This window comes from Tripterygium wilfordii, chromosome 20 (assembly GCF_013401445.1).
Source record: "Tripterygium wilfordii isolate XIE 37 chromosome 20, ASM1340144v1, whole genome shotgun sequence".
In the NCBI taxonomy this organism is placed as follows: Eukaryota; Viridiplantae; Streptophyta; class Magnoliopsida; order Celastrales; family Celastraceae; genus Tripterygium; species Tripterygium wilfordii.
The window spans coordinates 1148688-1173616 of record NC_052251.1 but is presented as its reverse complement, the minus strand read 5'-3'; the positions used below and the strand labels follow the sequence as shown (position 1 = coordinate 1173616).

General features: G+C 38.3%; 5 protein-coding genes and 2 long non-coding RNA genes across 9 annotated transcripts; 4 read left to right on the top strand and 3 right to left on the bottom strand.

The window, feature by feature from the left end:
* Window positions 1-1303: 1303 nt before the first annotated feature.
* On the top strand, window positions 1304-3469 carry LOC119987313 (protein DMR6-LIKE OXYGENASE 2-like). Its single transcript, XM_038832187.1, has 3 exons — window positions 1304-1825; window positions 2689-3010; window positions 3102-3469. The coding sequence occupies exons 1-3, from the start codon at window positions 1353-1355 to the stop codon at window positions 3351-3353; spliced, it is 1047 nt and encodes a 348-aa protein (XP_038688115.1). The 5' UTR covers window positions 1304-1352; the 3' UTR covers window positions 3354-3469.
* Window positions 3470-4578: 1109 nt separating this feature from the next.
* Window positions 4579-7184, bottom strand: LOC119986415 (metal tolerance protein 1-like). 2 transcript variants are annotated; one of them, XM_038830973.1, is made up of 3 exons: window positions 6995-7184; window positions 6400-6561; window positions 4579-6029 (listed from the first exon to the last, which is right to left on the bottom strand). In XM_038830973.1, the coding sequence occupies exon 3, from the start codon at window positions 6020-6022 to the stop codon at window positions 4784-4786; it is 1239 nt and encodes a 412-aa protein (XP_038686901.1). In that variant the 5' UTR covers window positions 6023-6029; window positions 6400-6561; window positions 6995-7184; the 3' UTR covers window positions 4579-4783. The 2 variants fall into 2 exon arrangements, with proteins under 2 accessions (XP_038686901.1, XP_038686900.1); XM_038830972.1 differs by lacking the exon at window positions 6400-6561.
* Window positions 7185-8172: 988 nt separating this feature from the next.
* LOC119986586 lies at window positions 8173-9214 on the top strand. Its single transcript, XR_005465289.1, has 3 exons — window positions 8173-8701; window positions 8805-8855; window positions 9077-9214. It is a non-coding gene; the product is annotated as an uncharacterized LOC119986586 (long non-coding RNA).
* Window positions 9215-9438: 224 nt separating this feature from the next.
* Window positions 9439-12877, bottom strand: LOC119986584 (subtilisin-like protease SBT3.9). Of its 2 annotated transcripts, XM_038831207.1 has the most exons (10): window positions 12428-12877; window positions 12257-12348; window positions 12058-12155; window positions 11821-11976; window positions 11068-11738; window positions 10890-10981; window positions 10569-10811; window positions 10381-10495; window positions 10097-10289; window positions 9439-10030 (listed from the first exon to the last, which is right to left on the bottom strand). In XM_038831207.1, exons 1-10 carry the CDS (start codon window positions 12548-12550, stop codon window positions 9465-9467), a joined length of 2349 nt encoding a protein of 782 aa, XP_038687135.1. In that variant the 5' UTR covers window positions 12551-12877; the 3' UTR covers window positions 9439-9464. The 2 variants fall into 2 exon arrangements, with proteins under 2 accessions (XP_038687135.1, XP_038687134.1); XM_038831206.1 differs by having other exon boundaries at window positions 10569-10981; window positions 12428-12876.
* Window positions 11882-15037, top strand: LOC119986585. Its single transcript, XR_005465288.1, has 4 exons — window positions 11882-12016; window positions 12437-12505; window positions 13298-13725; window positions 14622-15037. It is a non-coding gene; the product is annotated as an uncharacterized LOC119986585 (long non-coding RNA).
* Window positions 15038-15713: 676 nt separating this feature from the next.
* Window positions 15714-18073, bottom strand: LOC119987434 (protein IQ-DOMAIN 14-like). Its single transcript, XM_038832351.1, has 5 exons — window positions 17839-18073; window positions 17501-17758; window positions 17162-17410; window positions 16909-17052; window positions 15714-16596 (listed from the first exon to the last, which is right to left on the bottom strand). The coding sequence occupies exons 1-5, from the start codon at window positions 17974-17976 to the stop codon at window positions 15889-15891; spliced, it is 1497 nt and encodes a 498-aa protein (XP_038688279.1). The 5' UTR covers window positions 17977-18073; the 3' UTR covers window positions 15714-15888.
* A 2415-nt stretch (window positions 18074-20488) lies between these two features.
* On the top strand, window positions 20489-21638 carry LOC119987270 (uncharacterized protein At5g39865-like). The gene has a single exon (XM_038832141.1). It carries the CDS (start codon window positions 20504-20506, stop codon window positions 21533-21535), a length of 1032 nt encoding a protein of 343 aa, XP_038688069.1. The 5' UTR covers window positions 20489-20503; the 3' UTR covers window positions 21536-21638.
* The last annotated feature ends 3291 nt before the right edge of the window (window positions 21639-24929 follow it).

Below are 24929 nucleotides of genomic sequence, written 5' to 3'. Positions count from 1 at the left end.
ATTTTTTTTTAAATCTAAATAACGGAGTTGAAACTTCTAAACATTTGATGACCGACAAATCTTTCGATTACCAAAAAGTTATATTCACTCACCGAAAGACACTCTTTTGAGCAATTGTGGATTGTAGGCACACAAAATTCAAATCAAATAGCGGCCAGGAATTGAAAGCAAAAAGGTAAGTTGGGCTAAGCCCACACTAAAATTCAAATCCAATTGCGGCAAGGCATTGCAAGCAAAAAAAAAAAGAAAAAAGAAAGTTATGTTGGGCTAAAAAAGCCCACACTAAAATCCAAATAAGTGAAATAACCACATGGTCTATTTTGAAATTTTAACTTATTTGAGAAAGTGACAAAATTGTTGGCGTCATGCCTTACGTCATCTAAATCTACTTCTTGACGTACGTATATCTACAACAATCATGCCAAATTGTGAATAAGAAATTAAAATAAGAAAATAATAATACAAAATTACTACTACCTTCATGACGTTCTAGTGGGTGACGTCATAATAGTTAGGTCACCCATACCACTAGACCATTACAGAAATGAGACATAGACATCTCACAGAAATCAAATCAAGATTGTCAGAAGATTCTTTCACATGTGTATATATATATAAAATAAGAAAAATTATGAATAATATTCTTATAATCATGTATTAAGTTTTAGCTCAATTTATCATATTATCGGATGAAAACTTTTGTGCGCTGGAGTTTTATTGCCCGCGTTTAAGTGCACGTCGGTTGGTAATAAATTTTTTAGGTTGTTTTAATATTTATAGATAAATTGAAGAATTACGGGTCAAAATTATTTGTATTTTAAAAGTATTATATTTCTATATAATAAAAAATTAATTGTTTGGTGCACCCAACATGCGGTTTGTACTTCTGCACCTTTTTGTTTTAAATCTAGGGGCCAAGGTTACGTAATTCACTAACGAAAATAAAATATTTTGTACTCTTTTCAAAATTCACATGTAAATATAATTTTAAACATGACAATTAAAATTGTTTTCGACGTGTTGGGTCCAATTAACATCGAACATTTCAAATTGATTGTGGATAAAATATGAGCGATATTTTGGGGTCTCAATTATTATCCTTCACATCAATTATATAACGAGCAATGCTACATACCCCCAATCATATGACAATCGTTGATTAAACATACGCATGTGGGGGCCACTTAATATCTAATCCGACAACACTCCACATGCATTTCGAGTCAAATGAGGGTTATAATTTATAAATTTACGGAGAGACGAATGGAAAAAATTGTATATAAATAAGGCCACATGACACTCAATTCAGCAACCAAACCAACCAAGTTTTGGTTAATCTCCTTCCCCCATCCATGGCTTCCACTAAGCTTCTACTCACTGACCTTGCGACCACCATCAACCATGTCCCTGCTCATTACATTCGTCCGATCCTCGACCGTCCAAACCTTACAGAAGTCCACACATCGGACGGCTCCTCCATCCCTCTCATTGACCTCCATGGCCTTGGCAACCCTTCACAACGTTGTCATATCATCAACCAGATTGGTCTGGCTTGCCAAACCGACGGTTTCTTCCAAATCAAGAACCATGGAATACCCAATTCAATGATTGATAGGATGCTGAGTTTAGGAAGAGATTTCTTCCAGTTACCAGAGAGTGAGAGGTTGAAGAATTACTCAGATGATCCCACCAAGACCACAAGGTTGTCTACAAGTTTTAATGTCAAAACAGAGAAGGTCTCTAACTGGAGAGACTTCTTGAGACTCCATTGCTACCCAATTCAAGATTACGTTCAAGAATGGCCCACTAATCCCCCTTCTTTCAGGTATCTAATTTTCAATCTATTTGCCCCCACCTATGGTACTCTGTGCTAAGTATTGTCTGGACCTGCCCTGCATAGTATTTATTTTAAGATAATATCCCGTCTCTCCACTTGAACTAATGATATGTTGGTGATGGGAGCAATGTTATTAAAATCGGATTGTGCCGGTCGGTCGGACTATAGAATCGGTGAATCGGTTACCATGTCAGTAAGGTTCTGGTAAAATACCAATCATGCAAGAGACCCGGATAAAACTGATAAAACCGGGCGGTTTTTCATAAAAACCATAGAACCGTGCCGATTAAATCGAAAGGTTTTTCAAAATAATTTTTGAATTGTTTATTTTATAATGTTAATTTAAGATATGAAACTTTATTTCTATATGTATTGGGTGTATTATTTTGAAATAGACATGTGATGTGAACTTTTTTTTTTTTTTTGAAATACCGTTGAGAAATATGATTATCATTGGAATCAAACCTTGGACACACATGCCTAATCTAGTCAATTGTCAACCGAGTCACCTCTCGTTGGTTACGTGCTGTGAACTTGATTTTTCTAATTTCTTATATTTTTATGGATGATCATATGATATTATTATGGTACTTATTTTTAGCATTATTTTTAATATTAAAATATTTTTATTTTTTAATTAAACCTGCGGTTCAATTGACGATCCACTGATTGAACGAGTGACTCAATCCCTCATCCTAGTCAATGTCTGATGCGATTTTTATAACATTGGATGAAAGAGTGAGTACCCAACTCAACATCTAGTCTCCAGGCGGTACTTAGCGCACAATAACCGGATACTACATAATTAGTCCCCACAATGATGATATTAAGTAATTGTTTGGTCTTGACAGGAAAGATGTGGCAGAATACTGCACAAGTGTTAGAGAGTTAGTGTTGAGACTGCTTGAGCTTATATCAGAAAGTTTAGGCCTTGAGAGGGATTACATAGACAAGACATTAAGCAGGCATGGACAACACATGGCTTTCAACTACTATCCACCATGCCCACAGCCAGAGCTCACTTATGGACTCCCTGGTCACACTGATCCAAATCTAATCACAATTCTTCTTCAAGATGATGTGCCAGGATTGCAGGTTTTGAGAAATGGCAACTGGGTTGCTGTCAATCCTACTCCTTACACCTTCATTGTCAATATTGGGGATCAAATGCAGGTAAATTAATCAAAAACCCTTATTTTATGTCTTTGAAAAAGAGTTGGGGATTTGCATTTGAATGGTGTGATGGAGTTGATTTCGGTTGCAGGTGATGAGCAATGATCGATACAAGAGCGTGCTTCATCGCGCGGTGGTAAACTGCGACAAGGAGAGAATGTCAATCCCAACATTCTACTGTCCATCCCCTGATGCTGTTATCGGTCCGGCGAAGGACTTGGTCGACGAGGATCATCCAGCTGTGTACAGAGATTTCACATATGGAGAGTTCTATGAGAAGTTTTGGAACAAACAATTAGCTACTGAATGCTGCTTGGACGTGTTCAAAACTTCTGCTGTTTGAATATATGGATTGCTTATCTGTTCCTTCCATTGATCTGTCCATAAAATTTTCTCTGTGGACTAAAATAACATGTCATTCTCATTTTAACAGCATAATATAGCTGTGTTTGACAATAACTTCTTTCTTTGTATGCCAAATTTGACATTTCAGTACCAACTCCTTAGTTCATTAGTCTAATATGTACTTTAAAAAGAACCACGCAGCAACACTTCGGTTAGTTATATCTGACATTCGGACGGATAACGCTAAGGCCAAGAATCAAACCAGTTTGAGTATTTTTATGGTGGTTTTCTCGTTTCGTGGGTCTGTCCACTTTTTGGAGAGATTAGGAGTCCATTTCTACTACTTGGACTTCGGTCAAATCTTACCTGGACTTAAAAGGTCAGTCTTGTGAAGTGGTTTAAACTTCGCAATCAGGTTAGTGATAGTTATCAACTTTCCAACCTTTGACTCTGTTCCGAATTCCGATCACACAAAAAAAAACCAGAATTCTGAAGAGTATGCGCTGGAGTCAAGTGCATCGGTGCTTCCCATGGCAATGAAAGCTGGCTAGAAAAGTGAAGATTTGTTGGAAAAGTGGTTGGTTTCTAACATACATGTTGCATGTACTGCTCTTAATTTTCCTTATTTTTTGGTGACCGAGAACAACTCAGCAGACATGTCATTTGTATAGCCCATTAAACCCAAACTCAGGCCAGACTAAGCTCGTGCAAACTAATACATTGAATACAACGAAGAAAATAAATAATACCAACAAGGTTTTTCTCCTAAACCTTGCAGAGTCATCTGTACTTTGTGTCACCAAGAGAAAGAGCTCTGGTCCCAGGATTACTTCTGGTCACTCATTATTGACTAATCTATTCTGAGAAACTAATTTGTAAAAAAAAATCCACCCAAACAATGCCACCAATACCCCCCTAAACAGAATAGGGCATCAACTCAATTGCAGGCAATCTTAAGAAACTAGATATCTTCCTGATTCATATCTTTCAACAAAGAATTCTCTCCAACGGATCTAATAATATTCATCGACTTGCCGGAAGATTTCAGTATAACTCCAGCACAAAATACTACTAGCCTTTTCTTAACATACAAATCCGGGAAAGTACCAAGTTAGAATGGCCTCAATCCTGCTTTTCACCATAGCAAACAGGGGCTAATGATGGAAAATATCAAAATAACACTATGATTTGAAAGACAAGAAGCACATAAGGATAGGTAGAGAAAGAAAATTGACTTGCTAGATATAAAAAGAAGGAATTTCCAACAACAACAACAAGAACAACCCAATATTATTTATCAATTGATGAAATATAAATCCAGCTGAATATATGGATGAGGTGATCTTACCTTTCGAAGGAACAAGGATAGAATTACTCAGCCAAAGAAAATAAATCCAGAGTAATGTTACTGAAATTCTCTCCCCTGATCTATTGGCGCTCTACTTGAATAGTCACATGACTAATATTGTATTCTCTTCTAATGTAGTCGACAACCTTGTCTAATACCATGTCAGCATCAGCTTCACGCTTTATTTTCACATGACAAGCCAACAACACTTTCCCAACAGTTATTGCCCAGATGTGCAATTCATGAATGGCAACAACCTCATCCATCTCGCATAGACCTTTCTCGAGTCTGGTGGCATCAATCTCTCTGGGCGTGCTCTCCATCAAAACCTCTAAAATGTTCCGCAACATCCTGATAGTTGTGCCCAACACGATGACTGAGAATATGAGAGTGCATATCAGATCAATGATCTTCCACTCGGGCTTATACCATATAATTGCCCCACCGATCATCACCCCCACACTTTGAATAGAGTCCCCAAGTACATGAAGATAAGCCCCTTGTACATTGATGTTCCGTTGCTTCTTCTGCCTTGGTCCATTGTTCGAACTATTTTCTCCCTCTGAACAAGTCCCAAGTAATGGTTCACTATGATCTGCTTCGTGTCTGTGGTGATGATGATCACGATTTGCAGCTTCATTTGGGCCGTGCTTATGTGTGTGATCATGATCCTCATGGCTATGACCATGATTATCTCCACCAAGTCCATGATCATGATCGTGGCCGTGGCCGTGGCCATGATCGTGACCGTGACCATGTCCATGACCGTGATCATGACCCAATAAAAGTGCCATCGCAATATTAACCACTAACCCAAATGCAGAAACAAGAAACATGAGAAAGCCTTGAACTTCGCCAGTGTCATGGATTAGTCTAGCAATAGCTTCATAAACAAGGATTCCAGTAAGAAGCCAAATCAACTGGATAGAAACAAGAGCCCCAAGTATTTCAATCCTGAAGAAGCCATAAGATTGGCGCGGTGTTGCCTCCCATCCTGATGCCCAAAGTGAAAACAAGGATATCGCAAAGGCAGCAACATCTGACAATAAGTGAGCAGCATCTGTCAAAATTGCAAGACTGTTGGCTTTGATTCCTCCAACAACTTCTACACTCATGAAGATGACACAAAGCACAACTGCAATCAAAAGTTTTCTCATAGATGCTGAACGTTCTTCGGCATCTTTAGAGCTGGATTTGGCATCAGAGAATCCACATGGTGCTTCCCCACAGATCTTATTCCCACCCAGGCTTGCTCCCATAGGTGGAACATCTCCACACACCTCAATTATGTGCCCGTGTTCAGAAGTTTGAGCCTCCATCTAAATTCTGCAGCAATAACATACATGAACATAAATGTTGATCTAGAGCATTTAGGAGAATGGAAGTATACTTTTCTTACAGTAAATGTTTCGAAACGTAAGAATGATCACAAACATTAGCAATTTGCACATAACCCTTGAGGTCCCCAAAAATTACTGTCGAAAAAAGAACAAATATATATATAAACAAAGAAAGATATCATACAAATAGGCTAACCTCATCCTCCCATCTAATTATATTATTACACTTGACTGTAATATGAGAACAAAGACAAAAATTAGACTTGTTTTGCTAGTTTACTTATGAAGGAGACTTATAACATGCAACCTTAAGAATAAGAGAACAGTCAACATAATAATAGCTTCAATTGACTTACAAGCTCCACAAGAAATTTCTTCCGGATTGATGATGCTCAAGAATATCCTAGGAAGATGACTATAATGACTAAAACAAGCTCCAACCAAAACCAACTTTTCTTAAGCGGCTGACTGGACGTCTCCAGAAAAGAAAAGAACCCATCAAACAGCCATTGATGAACCTTAAAAGAAACTAGATATTACAAAACAAGACAGGAAAAGCCTTCAATACAATGCTATAATCAAGGATACTGATCCTTCAAACTGTAATCAACTCAGAATTCCACAGAAAGCCATAAACCAGAATCCAACATAAACATAAAGAAATTCACAAACAAAGCAATCCAAAATAAAAAACTACGGAAAGCAAATTATAAAGGCACAAATAAAGAAGACAAAAACGATGAGGGAAACCGGAAAAATCACGAGACCCATCAAGCAAAATCACGTCAGAAACATAGGCAACACATATTCAGCCAAACACGAAAGCTAGAAAGGAGAAAAGATTCTCTTTTACGAGCTGGGTATCTTGAAAGACGACATTGCAATCGAAAAGCATTCAAACAAAGTAAACAATAATTAACAAAAAAACAAAGATTTGAGATAGAAAAGTACCTGTACTTCTTGAAGATTGGTGAATTATTATCGACAATGAAATAGACACACTACTTAGAAACCTACACACGTAATTAAAGACGACGTAGTCACGTAGCCGTCACTACAGGAGCCGATTTGTCGACTGTTATTGGCTCTCTTAGGTCATTCTGACTCTTCTTCTTAAAGGGTTTTTTTCCTTCACTCTCCTTTAAAAAGACCTGTCTTCTTGTCATTGATTACCAATCATAATAATTTCTACAAAGATGGACGTCTGATTTTACCTTTCTACCCCCTTTTGGGCCTCCACTGGTCACCAGTTACTTGGCTTTTTGGTCATATAATAAATACACGACAATTTAAATTTTAAAAACGTTCCTACCTAAAATTTCCAGTTTTTCTTTTTCTTTTCCTTGTAAAAAAAGGGGTTGGAATCTCTTTTCTTTTTTTTGCTTTCCCTAATAGTGGGGAGTTGGGCTGGGCCTAAACCTTTTCCCTTTTGTATAGATTCCATATAATAATTCCATTGAAAGATTCACTTTTTTTTTTCTTTCTGTTGCCTAAAGCATAGAAGGGCATTACCATAATCCAGGAAGATTCACGTTCTCCTTTTCTAGTTTTCTATCCAAAAATCTTATCCGTATGGATTTCCAACCGTTGATATCTCAGTTATCCCATCTGTTGAGTTGTACGCACAAAATTATCCCACCTGTTGAGTTGTAATCACATGATTTCATGTGTAATCATGTGAGACATGTGAAATCGACAAATTCACGGCTGTTGAGTTGTAATCGTAGGATGATTTCATGTGTATCATGTGATACATGTAGAGCTCGCAAATTCACTTGTATCAACAAATTGAGATAACAAACCCACAGCCTTTTGTTGCTTTAGTCCTTTGGATCTTTAGAGCCTTTCTCCACTCCTATAAAAAGTTAACAATGGAACAATAACTAAAATAATTTGATGTACCCATTTCAGGCCTTCCAGGCAGTTAATGGGCTTAAGGAGCCCAAAAGTCAATTACCCAAGGCAGGTTGTCTTGAGCCCAAATGAAATGTCCTATTAAGAAACCACGTCTAAAGCCCATGTAGCAAAGTCATGCTGGTTGAGCTCATTTTTTTAAAAAAAATAAAAAAACTTAATACTAATTATTAAAAAAAGGGCTTTTTCTTTTTGTTACGGGACAACATTGCCCTTTAGCATCTAATATGAACTAAACTGTACGATCAAGTCCTGCGCACAAGAATTTCTCACAATGTTACTACAAGCTATTGCTCTCTGTGAGATTATTCCTCTTTTCCTTTGCATTCACTGATTTCCTTCTTGTCATTAGCCGTACTGTTCAGATGCCCTTCGAGAATGGACTGAAAGTCTCTGTACACAAGATGTTCGTCTTTATTACTGACAGAATCTATCCTTCTCTTCCTTGATTTATTATAATGTCTTCCTTGAAGATCAGTCTCGAGGGTTCTTGGTTTCTTGGAAAATATAAGGTTCTTGGTTCTGGGTCATTCTCTTCCCCATCCAAGTTTGGTCGAAAGAGTCTCTTTCCTGAACTAGAGGGTTGAGATTGTAAATCCCGAATTTCCTTCATTGATGGAGTAAAACAAGATTCTACTGCTACTGAGAAGTTCTTCTTTGTTTCTTGGGGGTGCTAGATTAACAAATACAGATTGAAGGCAAGACAAGTATATATAGACATATATGAGAGAGCGATAGATAGAAGTAAGTCCTATTTCGGATACGCAAAGTGAAAATTAATATACAAAAAAAAAGAAGAAATTTTTGATATATAAGAGATCTGAGAATTTTTCCAATCTCCATAAAGGTTTTGCGCAGGAGGCAATTTTTCCACGCAATCACTTAGTAACAGAGGAAGGTATGATCACTTCTGGTTAATGCTGCATGTGGAGGTATTTCTATAGTTTGAGATTTACTAGTTCAGTAGTTTGTTATTTTGAGAATGTCAGTGAATGTCCGTGAGACACTGTTATCTTGATGTCATAGCAAAAAATAGTACTTTATCTTCATATGAGAGTTGATGTTACTGCAAGTACAAAACTTTTAATGTTCTGATTGTTCGAGTGACTGATGATTCAGCTTTGAAGTGTGTAAAAGCACGGATGCTGAACTTTCAATGGCATCTGAGGCTGTTGGCGTGCATCCACCAATTTGAAATGTTACGGGGATGGGTCAAGATTCCATTGAAAGGTAAATGTTGCAGTTGCAGATATTGACAAACATACATTAGTGGATATGGACATGCTGTGAATGTAAGTTTTGTGTGCAATCTCTGGTGAGAAAGAAAAAAAGAGAAGCGTATCATGTTTCAAAGGTGTATTAGTTCCTAGTCAAAAGGGCTAAAATGGCCCTTGAAGAACGAATGATACACACAGGGGCTCCATTCTTGTAATTTTCTTGTAACAAATTGAAGGCTCCTGTTTAACACCCAGAAATAATTATTTCCCTGGTTAGATTGTATATTATCTTATACATTTGGGTATAATATAGTAGAACGTATAGCTATAGGGCTCCTGACAACATGCTCACCATCTGTCCATACCAAGCTCCCAAATTTGTAACCTCCATATACTTTTCCAGTGGTAGAGAAGGTAACTTGGAAGGTAAGAGTTTCGATGGTTGAGCTGAAATTCAGAATCTTAGGCTTCACTATCATTTTTATACCATTTGGAGCCTGCATTATAGCTTTATATATTGAATTAGTACATCCCACATTTCTCACCTTCCTTGTGATTGTTACTTTCCTTTTGAGGTTTGGGATAGCAATGGAAGGGAGGTTCAGATTCCGTGCTAGATTATTGTTTCCCATGCAACTGATTCGGGGATTCTTCATTAAATGGGTGATGGATGTGTTGCTATAACCAGTGGAGCAGAGGAACTGAATATAATCCTCGGTGCTGGTATCATAAATAAGTCCTGGATCCATAGCTTTTTTGGGATCGACATGCCCACCTCCTATGTCAAATGGATCTGCTGCTTTTATTGTTGAACCATCCTCAAATATTTTGTTCCCACTTGTTCCGGTTTGTGAAGCTGCAGTTTTCCATTGATGGTTATGTTTTACCTAAAACTAGCATAAAGATAAGGAAGAAGATTCACCTGTAGTAACAAGAGCTGATCTTATGGCTGCAGGAGACCAATTCCTATGTACAGATTTAAGGAGAGCTGCTATGCCTGCTACATGGGGACAAGCCATTGAAGTTCCTGATTGCAATGCATATCCACTGCTGTGTTTTGGGTCAGCAGGTGGATAAGCAGCCAAGATGTCTACTCCTGGTGCAGCGATGTCGGGCTACAACATCAAAGAAATTGCATCAGGTTGGGACAACATCTAATTAGTGTCATAAATTGAGGGGTAAATAGGACTAGGATATTGACTATACTTTTAGCACGGTAGGGGTCATTGTATTTGGGCCTCTGGATGAGAATGTTGCAACTTTTGGAGATTCCCATCTCCCAATGACAGACTTTGGAAAGCTCAGCTTCGCACTTGGAGACCTGCACATAAAAGTGTCACAGCATGTTCATAAGTAAGCAGGTCTGTATTCCACCCCTCTTCATATTTGCTTACCTTGTTCTTCTGATGTAGGAAAGTATTTGAGTCCCTACTTCAAAATCTACTTTGATACATGGAATCAGATTGCATGAAGCAAGACCATCATTAAGGGACTCTGCAAATATAAGTCCAATGCCTCCTGCATTATGCACAGATATTGATGCGGAAGCTATGTCTTGTGTATCAGATGCTGAGAAGCACAGTATGATTTTTCCTGCCGCTAGTGTTGCATTTAGACTTCCATCCTGACAGTCCATTCTGTATTGAGATGGAAAATTAGGAAACAAGCAATGCAAGAAGGGGAAAATAAATATTAATGAAAGAGTGAGCTCCCACGCTGGAATTTTTTCAGGTTCAACAGCAATACGTTCAGAGTACGTAAGGCCAGTGAATCCTTGGTTATGGTTGACAGTATCGATAGATTCCCCCTGCAATAAAGAAAACGAACCATCAAAAGGAAGTTAAGGATATATAATAGATTTTACTGGTTGGTATGAAGAATCGTTTCCTTTACCCAAACAGTCTTGTGATTTCCAAGTGTTATGGCTGTTGGGAAGGCCCTGTCAATTGTGGTGGCAGCAACGGTGATAATCCATGGTGCTGTGTTTTCTATGGTTTGTAACTTAGGGCCATCATTTCCTCCTGAACAAACTACTGTGATCCCGTTAGCTGTTGCATGGAAGGAACCAATTGCTATTGAATTGCGTTGATCAACATATGAGAACAAAGGAATTCCACTGCCAACGGACAATGATATGATATCCACTCCATCTTCTATTGCTTTGTCAAATGCTTTTAGAAGGTCAGCATCGGTGCATCCACCTGTGGCAATACCCCAGCAGGCCTTGTAAATTGCTAAGTGGGCAAGAGGTGCTCCTCCTCTAGCTGTGCCTTGGGCAAGTCCTCTGTAGTTTGCTTTTTCTACAAAATTGCCAGCTGCAGTGGAGGCTGTGTGAGTGCCATGGCCAACTCCATCCCTTGGTGACAGAAAGTCCTCATTATCAGTTGTGTTGATCGGCCTTTTTATCTCAGCCCTCAATCCTTTCACGAACCAGCGTGCTCCGATTAATTTTCTGTTGCAATTGGAGGAGTTAAAGTGCTGTCCTTCTTGGCATATTCCTCTCCAATGTGACGGAATTGGACCCATGTTTCTATCTTCAAAACTTTCAGATTCTGGCCAAACTCCTGCACATTTCATGCTTAAAGTCTTAAACCAAGTTTAAGTCCATCTTTTTGAAGATCCCAAACTGAAAGGAAGATGTGTTACCTGTATCTATCACACCAATGATAGTTCCTTTACCCATATTGCCTTCTGCCAATATATTTTGAGAAAAGTGATGACTGAGGCCTATGAAGTCCCAGCTTCTAGTTGTGTGGAGCTTGTGAATACGATTTGGAATCACATGAACAACTCCAGGAAAATCTGCAATTCAACATGGACAGGACAACAGTTTCAGGATCTGGTAAGAGGACTCACATTCAAGTTTTGAGCAAACTATCATACTTCCAATTTCAAATGCCTGAGATTCTGTCAGCCTTGCAGCAAACCCAGAAAATCCATGCTTATAGCTGTAAAGAATTGAACTTTTTGCTGCTTGTTTGCTTCATTGAGAAAGTATTAATTGTTCATTGTGAGTGAAAATGGGGTAAACCTTTCAGAGTGATTATAATTTATAACCATGGATATGAGTCTAAGCTGTTACCTTCCTAACGAGGTAGATAGCATTTGGTGATGGGACTTTTTGGTAGTTTCTGAATCTTCATACTTCTTTCCTCCCATGTATACAATGTAAACCTGAAAGGATATTCTATTTAGCACTCAATAGCTCAAAATTTTAGTAAACTTGAAGCTAAAGTTAGAAATGTATACTCACCTTTTCCAGGGCATCGGTAGATACAGAAGAGACATGGAGATGGAATTCTAGTAAAAGAAGAGCAAGAATCACTAGCAGGTTTTGTTTTCTTGCACCTCCCCAGTTTCCTAACTTGGTATCCATCAGCTGGTTGTGTTTTTAATACAAGTATCCAGGCTTATGCATTTTAGCATCTTATTATATAATACTTTGATGAGTTTGAGGATCCTTTTGGTGCCCTTTTAGTCTTTATGATCAATCAATGGGAACGCAATTGATTGTTGGCACTCTTAGATACCATGACATTGAGAAAAATATATACCATGTGAAACATTCTGGTTGAAACTTTGAAATGATTGTATTATTCTTTTCCCCCTGCCTTTTACATGAAGTAATATCGTCATTAGGATCACAATTCACAAAGCATGTGCTCATTTATCCTCTGCATGGCTAAGTATTACCATCATTCTTGCAGAAAGACAGTTGAGTTTACTATCATTGTTGTTGTTATTGTCAGAGTATTCTTATTGGAGTTTGTTTTTCATAGGTCTCAATCTTCAAATGATGATGCTTAATGCTGTTGTCCAATTGGCCCTTTGTCCACCACATTCATTGCAGGACCTTTTATTTCAAGCCAGCAATGACTAATGAGATTCCCATCCCACTATTTCCATACTTCACCTTTTACTTTTTTACCATCATTGTTGTTGCTATTGTCAGTACTCCTATTGGAGTTTCTTTTCTTTTTTTTCATAGGTCTAGTCAATCTTCAAATGATGATGCTTGATGATGTTGTCCCATTGGCCCTGATGTGCTTAACTTTGATATTCTTATTGGTCAGATTTATTTCATTTTTTTATGCATGAGTTAATAAAGTTGTGACAATTGCAGTTTAGAGCTGCAAAAAGATCAAAATATAGCAAACATGCCTGAACTCCGCGCGCTAGCTTTGAGTGTTGGAATTTTGTCCAAGTCTTGTTCTCTTCGAGTTTGTCCTAAAAGACCCCGTTTAAAAGTTGATTGCAAGAGAATACCACAGGAAAAGAGCCCCTTTATTTTGTTTGCTCCTACGGGACGGAGGAGGTTAGGTTAGCCGAAAGATGGTTATCGTTTAAGGACGCAAGATGTCCCTACTTTTTCGGGATAAGAAGGGTAGAGAAAATGCCTCAAGCCAATGTTCGAGTACCAGACGCTACAACGCTGAATTAACCCATGCCACTCCCAGGAAAAAGCTCAAACGACCTCCAACAGAAGGGCACTTGCAATCATTGAACAAGTTATGGTTTTTCGATACTTAATTGATTAAACAATCTTTGTAGGTATGATACTCTTCTCATCATTATATTACTTGATCGACTTAGTATACTAGCTAATTCATACATACCCTTTTCCATATTCATTGCAGGACCTTTTATTTAAAGCCAGCAATGAGATTCCCATCCCACTATTTCACACACTTCACCTTTTACTTTTTATGCTTATCCATTGTCTCTCGTTCTAAAGTAAAAGGCTAAAGCCACTTCTTTATGAGAACTCTCAATGTCAATAAAAGAGAGTAAGGATGGAGTATGAATGAGGGCAAATTGGCTAGTGCTTGAGTGGGATAACATATCTAGTTATTCATGTCCAGTTATCTGATATTACCATTCAAGTTTATTAGGATAGCGATCAAGGTTTTCGATCATATATAGAAGTTTCAATTTATCTCTCTTTGGTATTTTCCCTGAGCCAGTCGAAGTATAATTTTGGAGACTATTACAATGGCTAGTTGGTTAGATCAATCATAGATTTATAGATGGATTTAGGGGTTCTTACATTTGTTGACAGTTCTGGTGAGAGTGGTTGAATATCTGAGACTTGGTGTAGTTATGGAATGTAGGTTTTACGGGCCACGAGCGGAGAGATAGCAGAGTTGTTCGAGTCCATAGCGCAGAGGTAATGTTTGTAGTCAGCTGTGCCTGTGTCGCAATGCTAGACCAGGGTTGGATATATTGAGATCAAAGAGGTAACGGATTAGCAAGTTTTCGAGGGGATTCATCGGGGCGAATATTGGAAAACCTGATGGATCTTTCTCTGTGCTGCATTGCATTTTGTGAACATCAATAGAATATATGATCAAGCAATTGTAGTCATAACATTTTTAAAAGATGCATTCAGAAGAAGAATTCTGAGAATATAATACCAGTTTTGACCAATGCTGATTTAATCGATGCAGGTGACCAAGTAGGGTACAATCCTTTACGAAGAGCTTCTATTCCAAGAACATATATGAGGAGTTTACAGTGATGTTCCTGAATGCATGGTGCATCCACCATCTGTCAGCTATGATACCTGGGCTTTTCACTTTACCTTGCCTCCCTTTATGACAGTTTTCAATTTGAAGAACCAGGCACACGGATATGTACTCACATCCAACACCCATACCCAAGTCCAAGTATCATAGTCTGCCTGTTGATCTAGAGGAGAACTGGCAGCTAATATTTCATGCCACAATGGACAAAATCATTTACAGAGTTATTTAATATATTTATATTCACTTGTATTTGGATATGTTGGCAATGCTTGAGTGGGGAACTACAGAGCATTCTTTGAGAATGCTCATAAAGATTAAGAGGCAACAATGGATTTTTTTTAATGTATCAGCTAACATAAACGGCGTTTGGTACAGTGTCTACCGCTAGCTCATACGATAGCAGGGTCGTTTTACCAAACAGGCAAAATGTACGCTTGCACAACATTTGGGCACTAGAGCAACCTCATAATGGAATGTATGCTTTTCTCACAAATCTGAACCGATAACCTTGTTAAGGGTTATCGGGATAGGGGCTCGGGTCACCCGGAAACTCTTAATTATGTTTTTTCTTATAGGGTTATCGGGGGACTTCGAAAAATTATAAAATATATACCCTATACTCGACCCTGTTAATTGTTTATTAGGGTCCGGCCCGAAATCGGTAAAACACGATTGGGATCAGCCTGATAACGTCCGGGTCAGACAGGGTTTCATCAATGTTGACCCTTCAATACAACTCTCAGACAGGGTTTCATCAATGTTGACCCTTCAATACAACTCGGAGCTTCCGGTTGGGCTTTATTTGGGCCTAAATTGTTTTAAGGTGATTTTTTCATTTAGCGACTATAAAGATTTGACTATAGAAATGTTTAAGGATGAGCAATATGCACTCCATTTTTAACTAAATACACCCGTCAATCTAGCGTATTTTTAAAGGGTTAGTAAAGTGTACTAAATCATTTGGGGTGTTAATGACTTTTAGCCTTTATTTTTTGCTATAACTTCAGCATCAGCTAAATCCAAACCCCCCATCTCATTATGATCCAAACCTGATAAACCAAGCAACAATCACAAAGAAGGTTACACAATGTGAGGCATCCCAATTCATTACAAGAAGTAATTGGGCCCAAACCCACATACGAAATGAATTACTGAACATGGATAGAACAATCCATCATCTGATTAATCATCATTTTAGCCACCTTAGATCAGTGGTTGAACATGGAGAAATTTGGCCTCCAAGACCAAAACTGTCTGCATAACAGTAATGTTGCTCCACCCCATAGTAGCCACATTGTACACTCTTGAAGCTGGGACTTCTCAAGTTCTGGCTAAAACTGTTGTTGTAGTTAATGTCAATAGGCTCTGGAGCTGGATAAGACAAGCGTTTCCTCGCTGATGATCCGCCTCGCTCTCGCTCTCGCTCTCGCTCTCTTTCTGGCGTCGAAGGTCTCTGTCTTGGTGCACTTTGTGGTCGAACTCTAGCCTTTGTGGATGCAGTGGCAGCCATGTAGTTTGGCATTGTTGACCCAACTGCACCAGTTCGTCCATACCGCCCCATTCCCCCATTGAACCAATGTCTCGAGCCAGCTGAGCTAGGAGTATGTGCTACAGAGTAGCTTTTTTCTGTCCTCGGAGATGGCGTACAAAGTGTTTGATGAAAGTAGTGACCGGTTTGATTCGAATGTTTTTGGTGAAGTGATGTTCTTTTGGGATTCGGGGTTGAATAAGAGTAAGGTGTGGACATATCAACTTCTAATGTCTTTATGGGTTCTCTGGTTTCTGTTGATGCTCTGCTCTCGAATTGCTTTGTTGCCATCCATCGATCAAGCCATCTAGTTCCATCTCCTAGCTCCATTTCATCTCCTGCAGAAGGGTTCCTCCTGGATCTCCTTATCTTAATACAAACATATCGAAAACATTGATTAATTAGCTAACTATGATGTACCATCGAAATCCCAAATACTAAAAAAAAATTAATCGAATAACCACCCAGCTTAACATATCTATCGGACAACTGAGTGGATGTAAAACTCGAGTCGTCAGAAAAACCCACACCACATTGGCGATAGATAAGACTGGGTCGAAACCCATGCGGGTAATGACCCGAAAGTCAGACGAATCCATGAAACCAAGATCAAATATCTTGGTTGGTTGGTTCTAACTCTCAACCCAGAGAATCGTATATGAATGAGTGAACCAAAATTACCTGGTTAGATAAAGCATAAGCAAGTGCTTTCTCCCGTTTCAGCGCAGCTTCTTTTCTACTGTGTAGTAAAGCTTCAATCTTCTCGCTTGTACGTGGACGGTCATCATAGTATTGTTCACCATATACTGAAATTGCATCTCTGGACTAAAAATCACAAAACCCATTACATACATATATATATATATATAGAGAGAGAGAGAGAGAGAGAGAGAGATTCATGAGTATGAACATAAGATATATTTCACTAGCTTACTAATGACTTTCTCTCGCGGATGTCTTGTAGATATCTGGAATCCCATGAACCACCATTGGTTTCAGAAAACATAGACTTTCTGCTTCCCTCAAGTGAAAGCCTTGCACGTTGGTCTCGCACCTCCTCTTGCACTCGAACCAGAGCTTCTATGCATTTTAATGTCAACTTCGCTTGCTTTCTCACATTATATCCTCTTACTAATGCTTGGAGCTTCACTATCCCCTTCAGTGCACGTAGAGCTCTTCTTGCCTTCACCAATCACAATCCAAAACTCTCAGAAACTGAAAAATCACAAAAACAAGGGAATTCATAAAATGACCATTAATTGTCATCACTTACTATGTAGCCTCTAAAAGCTGTCTGAATAACTATGGCAGCATAATGTTCTCTAATAAAACTTGACGGCCTCCTAGCCAGCCTAACAATCTTCACAGCTGCTTGTGTTGTCGCCATGGCAGCTTCCGCCGTTGCTGCCGCCACAGCTATTGCTTGCCTTTCCTCTGCCTCCAAAGTAGTACCACTCTTTGGTTCTTCACATTGTGGAGCACGAAGAGTGTTAGATTGCTTTCTGAAAAGCCACCTTCGTTTCTCTCTTTTCTGCACAAAACCCAGAAGCTCAAACACACAAAAATCAACAAATGATAATGAAATCAACAGTTAGTTTTTATTATTTTAACCTTCTCTTCTAGTTCTCCATCTTGTTCTTGTTCTTCTCTCCTTCTGCAAGTCCTTTCATTACTCTCCTTAGAAGGAGACCTGAAGGCCTTCCTCACTATTGTAAACCAGGAACTACCACTCCTCTTTCCCATTAGCATCAAAGGAGGAGTGAATGCAGAATGACATGGAGAGCTCAGCTCCCTCGTATCATTATAAGGACTGTAGAGGGGACTGAAATCAATGAGAGATAAAGAGAAAAAGACACAGGCTTTGGTGTTTATTTGTGCAGAATCTACAGTGGTACGAGCTCCAACATATCTGCTAAACAACGTAGAATACAAAAACTACTAAAAGCGGGTGTCAGATTCTGTCAATTTATTTTTTTTTCATGAGAATCCAAAGTCTCTAAGAAAATTATAACTGGCTCTTTCTCATTCTGACTGATTGATTGATGAGCATGCTTTCATTTTCCTTCTTAAATAATAACCACTGATCCACTAGAGTGATAGCCCAGTTATGGATGACAAAAATTCGGCTCTGGGTTGATTTTAGGTCGGATAATAACACGTGTTTAAAAAATATTTACATATTCAGACTCTATTTATATAATTAACCAAACTTAGATTGATCTAAATCGGGACAACTAAATTGGATAATAAATTAATTCGGTTAGGGTTTGAACAAGTAAATCGAACAAAATTACTATGTTTAAACGCTAACCCTATTTTAAACCAGATGAAAATGTTATGTTTGAACCCAAATTACGGACATGTAATTTATGTCCAAACTTGATTTAATTCGGTCGGTTAAATTTAAATCATTCGGATCGAACAGAGTTTTGTCACCCCTACCCAATTAGTGAATATCTCTAGGGTCAAACCATATGACAGTAGAGAGATTGATGAGCATGCTTTCATTTTCCTTCCTAAATAATAACCACCTTACTAAATCATTAGGGTGATAACCCAGTTGGTGAATTTCTCTATGGTCAAACTGCATGGATTCGGTAAGTTTTGAGTTCAATTTTCAGTAGGAGCACCCTTGTGCCCATATGCAAAGATTTGGTCCAACTTACTCTATCATCATGTGAGAAATTTATGTATACATAGAACTAGAAACCCCAAATTAGGCACATATTCAATGTCTAAAGGACAAACTTCTATGGTGTCATTATCAGTCATTGAAATAAATAACAACCTTGCTGGACCTTACTTGTTTCACGTGTTGGGGGCAGCTAGAGGACGGACACAGAATTTATAAGAGTTGAATGTGGCTTATAATAGAGGAGGACCTCGAAGACCACCAATTCTTCCCAGTTAGCCATGGAGGAATCCTGTGTGTCTGGTACAAGTGACCAGTGGTCACCTTGGCTGGCTCATCTAACAAAGTGGACTGGTCAAAACTGTTTTCTGATCCTCTCATGAGTCATGGGTCTGCTTTCCAATACTGTTCATTGTCCATAATATAATGTGACGACAAATCAAGTCAATTGAATGCGGTTTTTGTTATCAACCAATTATAAGATTCGCAAGTGTACATATAGATTGATGCATTCATGCAAACGGTCACCTACCTTCTTACATGTGGTGAAAACTGAAGATCATTATGTCACATAAATTTTTTTGGCTTTTAGACGTAAATTTAACGATCAATTGATCGGTTATTAACGGTTTGATTGGTATTTTAGTCAATTTTCACTAATATATATTTGACAATAACCTACCAATCAATCGATTGGACGGTTGATTCGGTTTGCGAAGTTTTTTTTTGACAACCCTAATTATGTGATAGTGGAATATGGATTTTGGGCTCTAAGAATTCTCTGAGTATAAAATTTTACATTTAATGGTCAAACTAGTCAAATCACCTATTATTATTTTTATCCAACAGTGAAAAAACAATATTACTTCATTCCCTCTTCACATTTTTTTGATAGGATCTCTCTCTTCACATATGTTTTTTGACATATGCTTATGTCTCTAAGTAATCCTTAGCTGTTTGGGTCACCCATTTTCTAAAAATATATATGGACCCACTTTTCTCAAGAACCCTAATAAATCATATGATTTCAATATAAATGAACTTAAATTCCTGATGGGATGAATTCATTTAGCCTTGTATGTTGTTTTCTAAAATTAATTAAGTAGACACAACCTTTTCAATCTAATCAAAAAAATAGTAATTTTGCATTGACTGCCTTGTTGTCCAAACTCCTGCCTCTTAATGTGCTCAATTCTGCAATCTCATAATGCGCATAGCGGTGATTCTCATTGATAACAACACCTTTGTGATCACGCGTTAAACTTTGACCAAATTTGTATGCAATAATGCGAGATATTTTGAGACTTCAGATTGGGCCACCACGGGAGCAAAGTGGGCCAAAAGGTTCCAGTCCTCTCGTAGTCCGTAAACCTGACTGAAATTTCTTTGGGTCCACAGGCCCAACAATGACAATGTAGGCCCACATATTAATTGGGCTTAATTTAAAAATCACACTAGTTTTGACCTCGAAAATCGTGCGTCAGTGGCGCTGTTATCTTAAAAGGAAAACCAACAAGGGGAAAAGCACTCGCCACTTGTACGTTGATAAATTAATTTATAATAACAAGAACATTAAATCACGACGCTCCACGTAAGAATCGCAATTAATTTGAACTTAAACTTTAGCGCTTAATTGGCGTGATAATGGGACCCACTAAATTTCAAATATTGAATGGAGACTCCATTAAAGAAAGAAGACTGACCTTCACTCTTCATCTTCTGTTCAATCAAAGGTTGGAAGAAGAAGACATGGGTTGTGTATCTTCTACTTTGCTGAATCCCGACGACGAGTTGTCTCAGCTCGGCAGCTCGGCGTTCGGTCACCACATCGTCTCTCTGACTTCTACTACATATGGCCTACTCACTCTCGATCCACCACCGCAGACCACTACTACTCCACCCACTCCTCCCCCTCGCTTCACTCTCGGTTCGGTCTTCCCCAGCCCTCTCTCCGAGCCCAAGCTACTTCGATCCGAGCCGGAGGTCATCAACTCATGGGAACTCATGTCCGGCCTCGACAACGATAGCTTCCGATTCTCGCCTTTCATCAAACACGACAAAGAAAACTCAAATCCGAACACGAAAACCAAGCGTCAAATCGGATCTGGCGTTTTCAAGAACCCTAACACCGAAAAATTCGCCAATCTTGACAAGGAGCGGTTAGTGGATCGATTTGAGAGATTATGTCCGCCGAATGGGGAAAACAGGGTGGTTATCTACACGACGACGTTGAGAGGGATAAGATCGACATTCGAGGCGTGCAATTCGGTTCGGGCTGTGTTGGAAGGATTCGGAGTAGTGATCTGCGAGCGGGACGTGTCGATGGACAAGGGATTCCGGGAGGAATTGAGGATGTTAATGGAAGGGAAAGAGAGGGAAGCGATGGTGCCGCCAAGGGTGTTTGTTAGGGGAAAGTACATCGGAGGAGCGCAGGAGGTGGTGAGAGTGGTGGAGGAGGGGTTAATGTCGGAGGTTCTGGAGGGAGTGCCTAGGAAATTGGGAAGGAGTGTTTGCGAAGGTTGTGGCGATGCGAGGTTTCTGCCTTGTTTTTCGTGCAGCGGAAGCTGTAAGCAGGTGATGGTGGTGAAGGAAGGGCAGATGCAGGGGAGGAGTGTGGTGGTTAGGTGTTCTGATTGTAATGAAAATGGGCTTGTTCTCTGCCCCATCTGTAGCTGAAAAGCTACTATGTTTTTCTTGTACTAATCTTGATTTAATCTTTCTTGATAAAAATGGTTTGTTAGGTTAATGTAATTCCTTAATTAAAGTACATTATAAGCTAGCATCTTTTTCTTGTACTAATCTTGATTTAATCTGTTGAGTGGTTTTGCGCGTGCGTAACTTGTCATGAGGTTGAACTCAGTGAGCTTGTCCAAAGGGTAGGCTTGTTGAGTTGTTATTGCCTTATCGGTTACGAAACAAAATTCCGATAGGTTGTATTGTAGTAGCGTTTTCAGATTTGTTGAATAACATCAATAGTGGCTAGCAACAAACGTTGATGATCAGTGTTAAAAATTCCAGATTGTTTGTATTAGTAAGGGGGAAAAGCTCAGTCAACTATTTATTTCAAGGAAGGAAAGGGGCTTTGTATATCAACCGGGATTGATTTATATATAGATAATGGATTAAGCATCAACCCACGAGCCCAAATTAGCGTCGGCCCATCCGGAATTGCTTCTTCAGGAATCAGGATCCACAATGAACAAAACGTCAGTCATGGGCCTAAAATAAAGTTGCTGGTCCACATATGATAACTTGGGCTGGACTTTTTACGACCAGAGTTTGACCATTGGAAACGTGTAGACGCGCGGGCTGTATAAGAACTTTAACCGCGCAAATTTAAATTTCAAAAGTTTTAAGATACTGAGATTAAAAGTAGGAAAAAAGCGTCTTCGCTAGGGCTGTGTTTCTTCTAATTCGCAGAATCACGAGGACGATCGGTTTTTTCAGTGATGTTTGTATAAATATAATGGAAGCTATGAGAGGGCGATGACAGTGATGAAGCAGAGTAGAGCAGAGAAGGTTCGTTGTTCCACCTCCGCCCTGTTCGTCTCTGAAAACTAGTATGTGATCCTTCGTCTTCTAATCTATGTGATTTTAGCTCTTCTTGCTGTAATTGTTTGTTCTGTTAGTAAATCTGAACGAGTAAAATATATATGAGATGTGATTTGATTTAGTGGATGTATCAGATGATTAAACATTTGATTAGCGATGATGGTGGATTGACATGACTTTATCTTCATAATTATTATTATTAACTACTGAAATTCAAGAAGTGTACTGAGAATTATGATGGATTGGCATGATTTAAGATTCGTACTTGTGTGACCACATTGAGGAATATTACTTTGTTTTCATTACGTGATTGAATTTCCATGCCTAATCTTCATAATGAATAAGAACAAAGCAATCAATTCGAGATAAAGAAAAAACTCTCACTGATTTTTGTTGTATGCATTTGTGTCAATTTTGATGTATCTTGGCTTGATTCCTTAACTAGGTTGAATGTTAATTGGCAATTTTGTTGTATGCATTTGTGTCAATTTTGATTTATTTCGGCTTGATTGCTTGATTAGGTTGAAAGTTAATTGACAATGAGACATGTATGGAATATGATTTATATTAGGAGACTAATCAAATACATGAATAATTGATTGAATTTGAAGATGGATTGAGATGGTTTGATCTCTATGAGTGCACTTAACTGGCAAGTACACCAGTCTATGTAGAGTGTAATTAATGAGTGATTTAGATCATCATGCACTATAGTGGGCTGCTTTCTGTTATAATCAATCACTAAATCAGTTAGAAATTCTATGTCAGATGTGATTAGATGTGATTAGCTGCTGTTCATATGAGGAACAACAAATCTATGACAAAATTAGATCATATGAGGAACAAGTAACAACGCTAAATCAAATGCTTGTAAACTCTGTCCTAATCAGATCCTATCTTTGAAACATTCTGCAGGGATTATTCGTTAATTCTGCTAGATCCGCAGTTAAAGGTACGTACCCTATTTCACTATGTGATTATGTGGTGGACTCTTACGGTTTAGTGTTTTGAAGTTGTGGTATGATTTACTGTCCAATTTGAGCTATATGATTGTTTGATAGAGGATGTGATTTAATTCTCTAAAAAAAAAATTCAATCACATTGTTCACTTTGAGTATTGAATTTCTCAACCCAAACACACCAATAACATTATTTGTTTTAAGTTTACCGGTTCACTGTAGATACGTCAGACATTTACTTTGTTTCTGGGCCGTTTCACTAAACGGTACTTGAGCCTAGATATGGCCTTGTTGATGTGTGAAAGGTTGGGTTTTACTTATAAGCCACTCAGTTGGATTATGTCAGATTGATTTGGAATTTAATTCTTGACATTTGAGAGTTACATTACACATCAATCAATGCCCTCTTACCATCTGCAGAGCAACCCCATAACACACACAGGGAAAAGAATAAAGTTTGAGTGAGGGAAAGAAAGAAAAGTGTCCTTGTGACCTTTGATCACATCAAATATTCAGGATAGAACTTAGAAGAAAAGGAAAATAGATTCCCTTCATGCCATGCCCTTTTTTGTTTTTCCTTTTTCTGAAAGATAGTTCAAAACTTGCATTATTTTTTTGTCTTTGAGAAACTTGATGGATTTTGGGGATGGTGTCTCCATTTCAAACTCCTGGATGTTAACATTTTGCCTTATAGTTTGGTCCCACACACCTAACGAAATTAATTTCTCTGTTGAATTGTCCTAATTCAAAGCCCTTACCTTACCCTCATGAACTATAACCAGTCACTTTCTGCACAAACCGTGCGGGTGATGGTATCTCTATCTGCATATAACTCTTACTTATTGCTTCTTTTTAAGGGTGAGTTTGACATTTCTTACTCTTATCCACTTCTACTACTTTTTCTTTTTTTCTTTTTTTTTTTTTACATTTTCGTTTGACAAAAGTTGAAAACTTAAAAGTAGGGCTATTAGAAAAAAAATCATCTTAAACTGAATCAACCGTCAAACCGATCGATTGGTCGGTTATTGTTAAACACATGTTAGTAAGGATCAACTGAAGAACCAAAAAAACCGACCAAACCGTCAATAATTGATCGATTGGTTGGTTAAATTTATGTCAAAAAAAAAAAAAAAAAAATCGAACATCCCTACTTAAAAGTATCATTTTTAAGAACTGCAGAACTCTGAAAGCTTGTTTTTGTGCTTTTAGAAAGATAAAATCTTGCAAAGGTTTTTTACATGAAGAAATCATAATCATAAGCCTCTGACTCATGTAAATTTTGAGTGTTTGGATCGGATTACTATATCTAAATATCTCAATAAACCTGCAAAGTGTTAATGGGGGATTGGTGAATTTGACTTCTCCAAAGGTTGTTTGCTTATTTTTCTGTTTATTTATAACAAAGTTTCACCAAACTAGCAAATCTTTAACAATAAAGTTTGCTTATAATTTACTTGACATTAGCTAAACAACATCCATACATAAGGCTTTTGTAGTGGATGGGGTTCGAGACAAGCAAAGTATATATAAATCTTACTCTCACATAATACGTGGAGGGG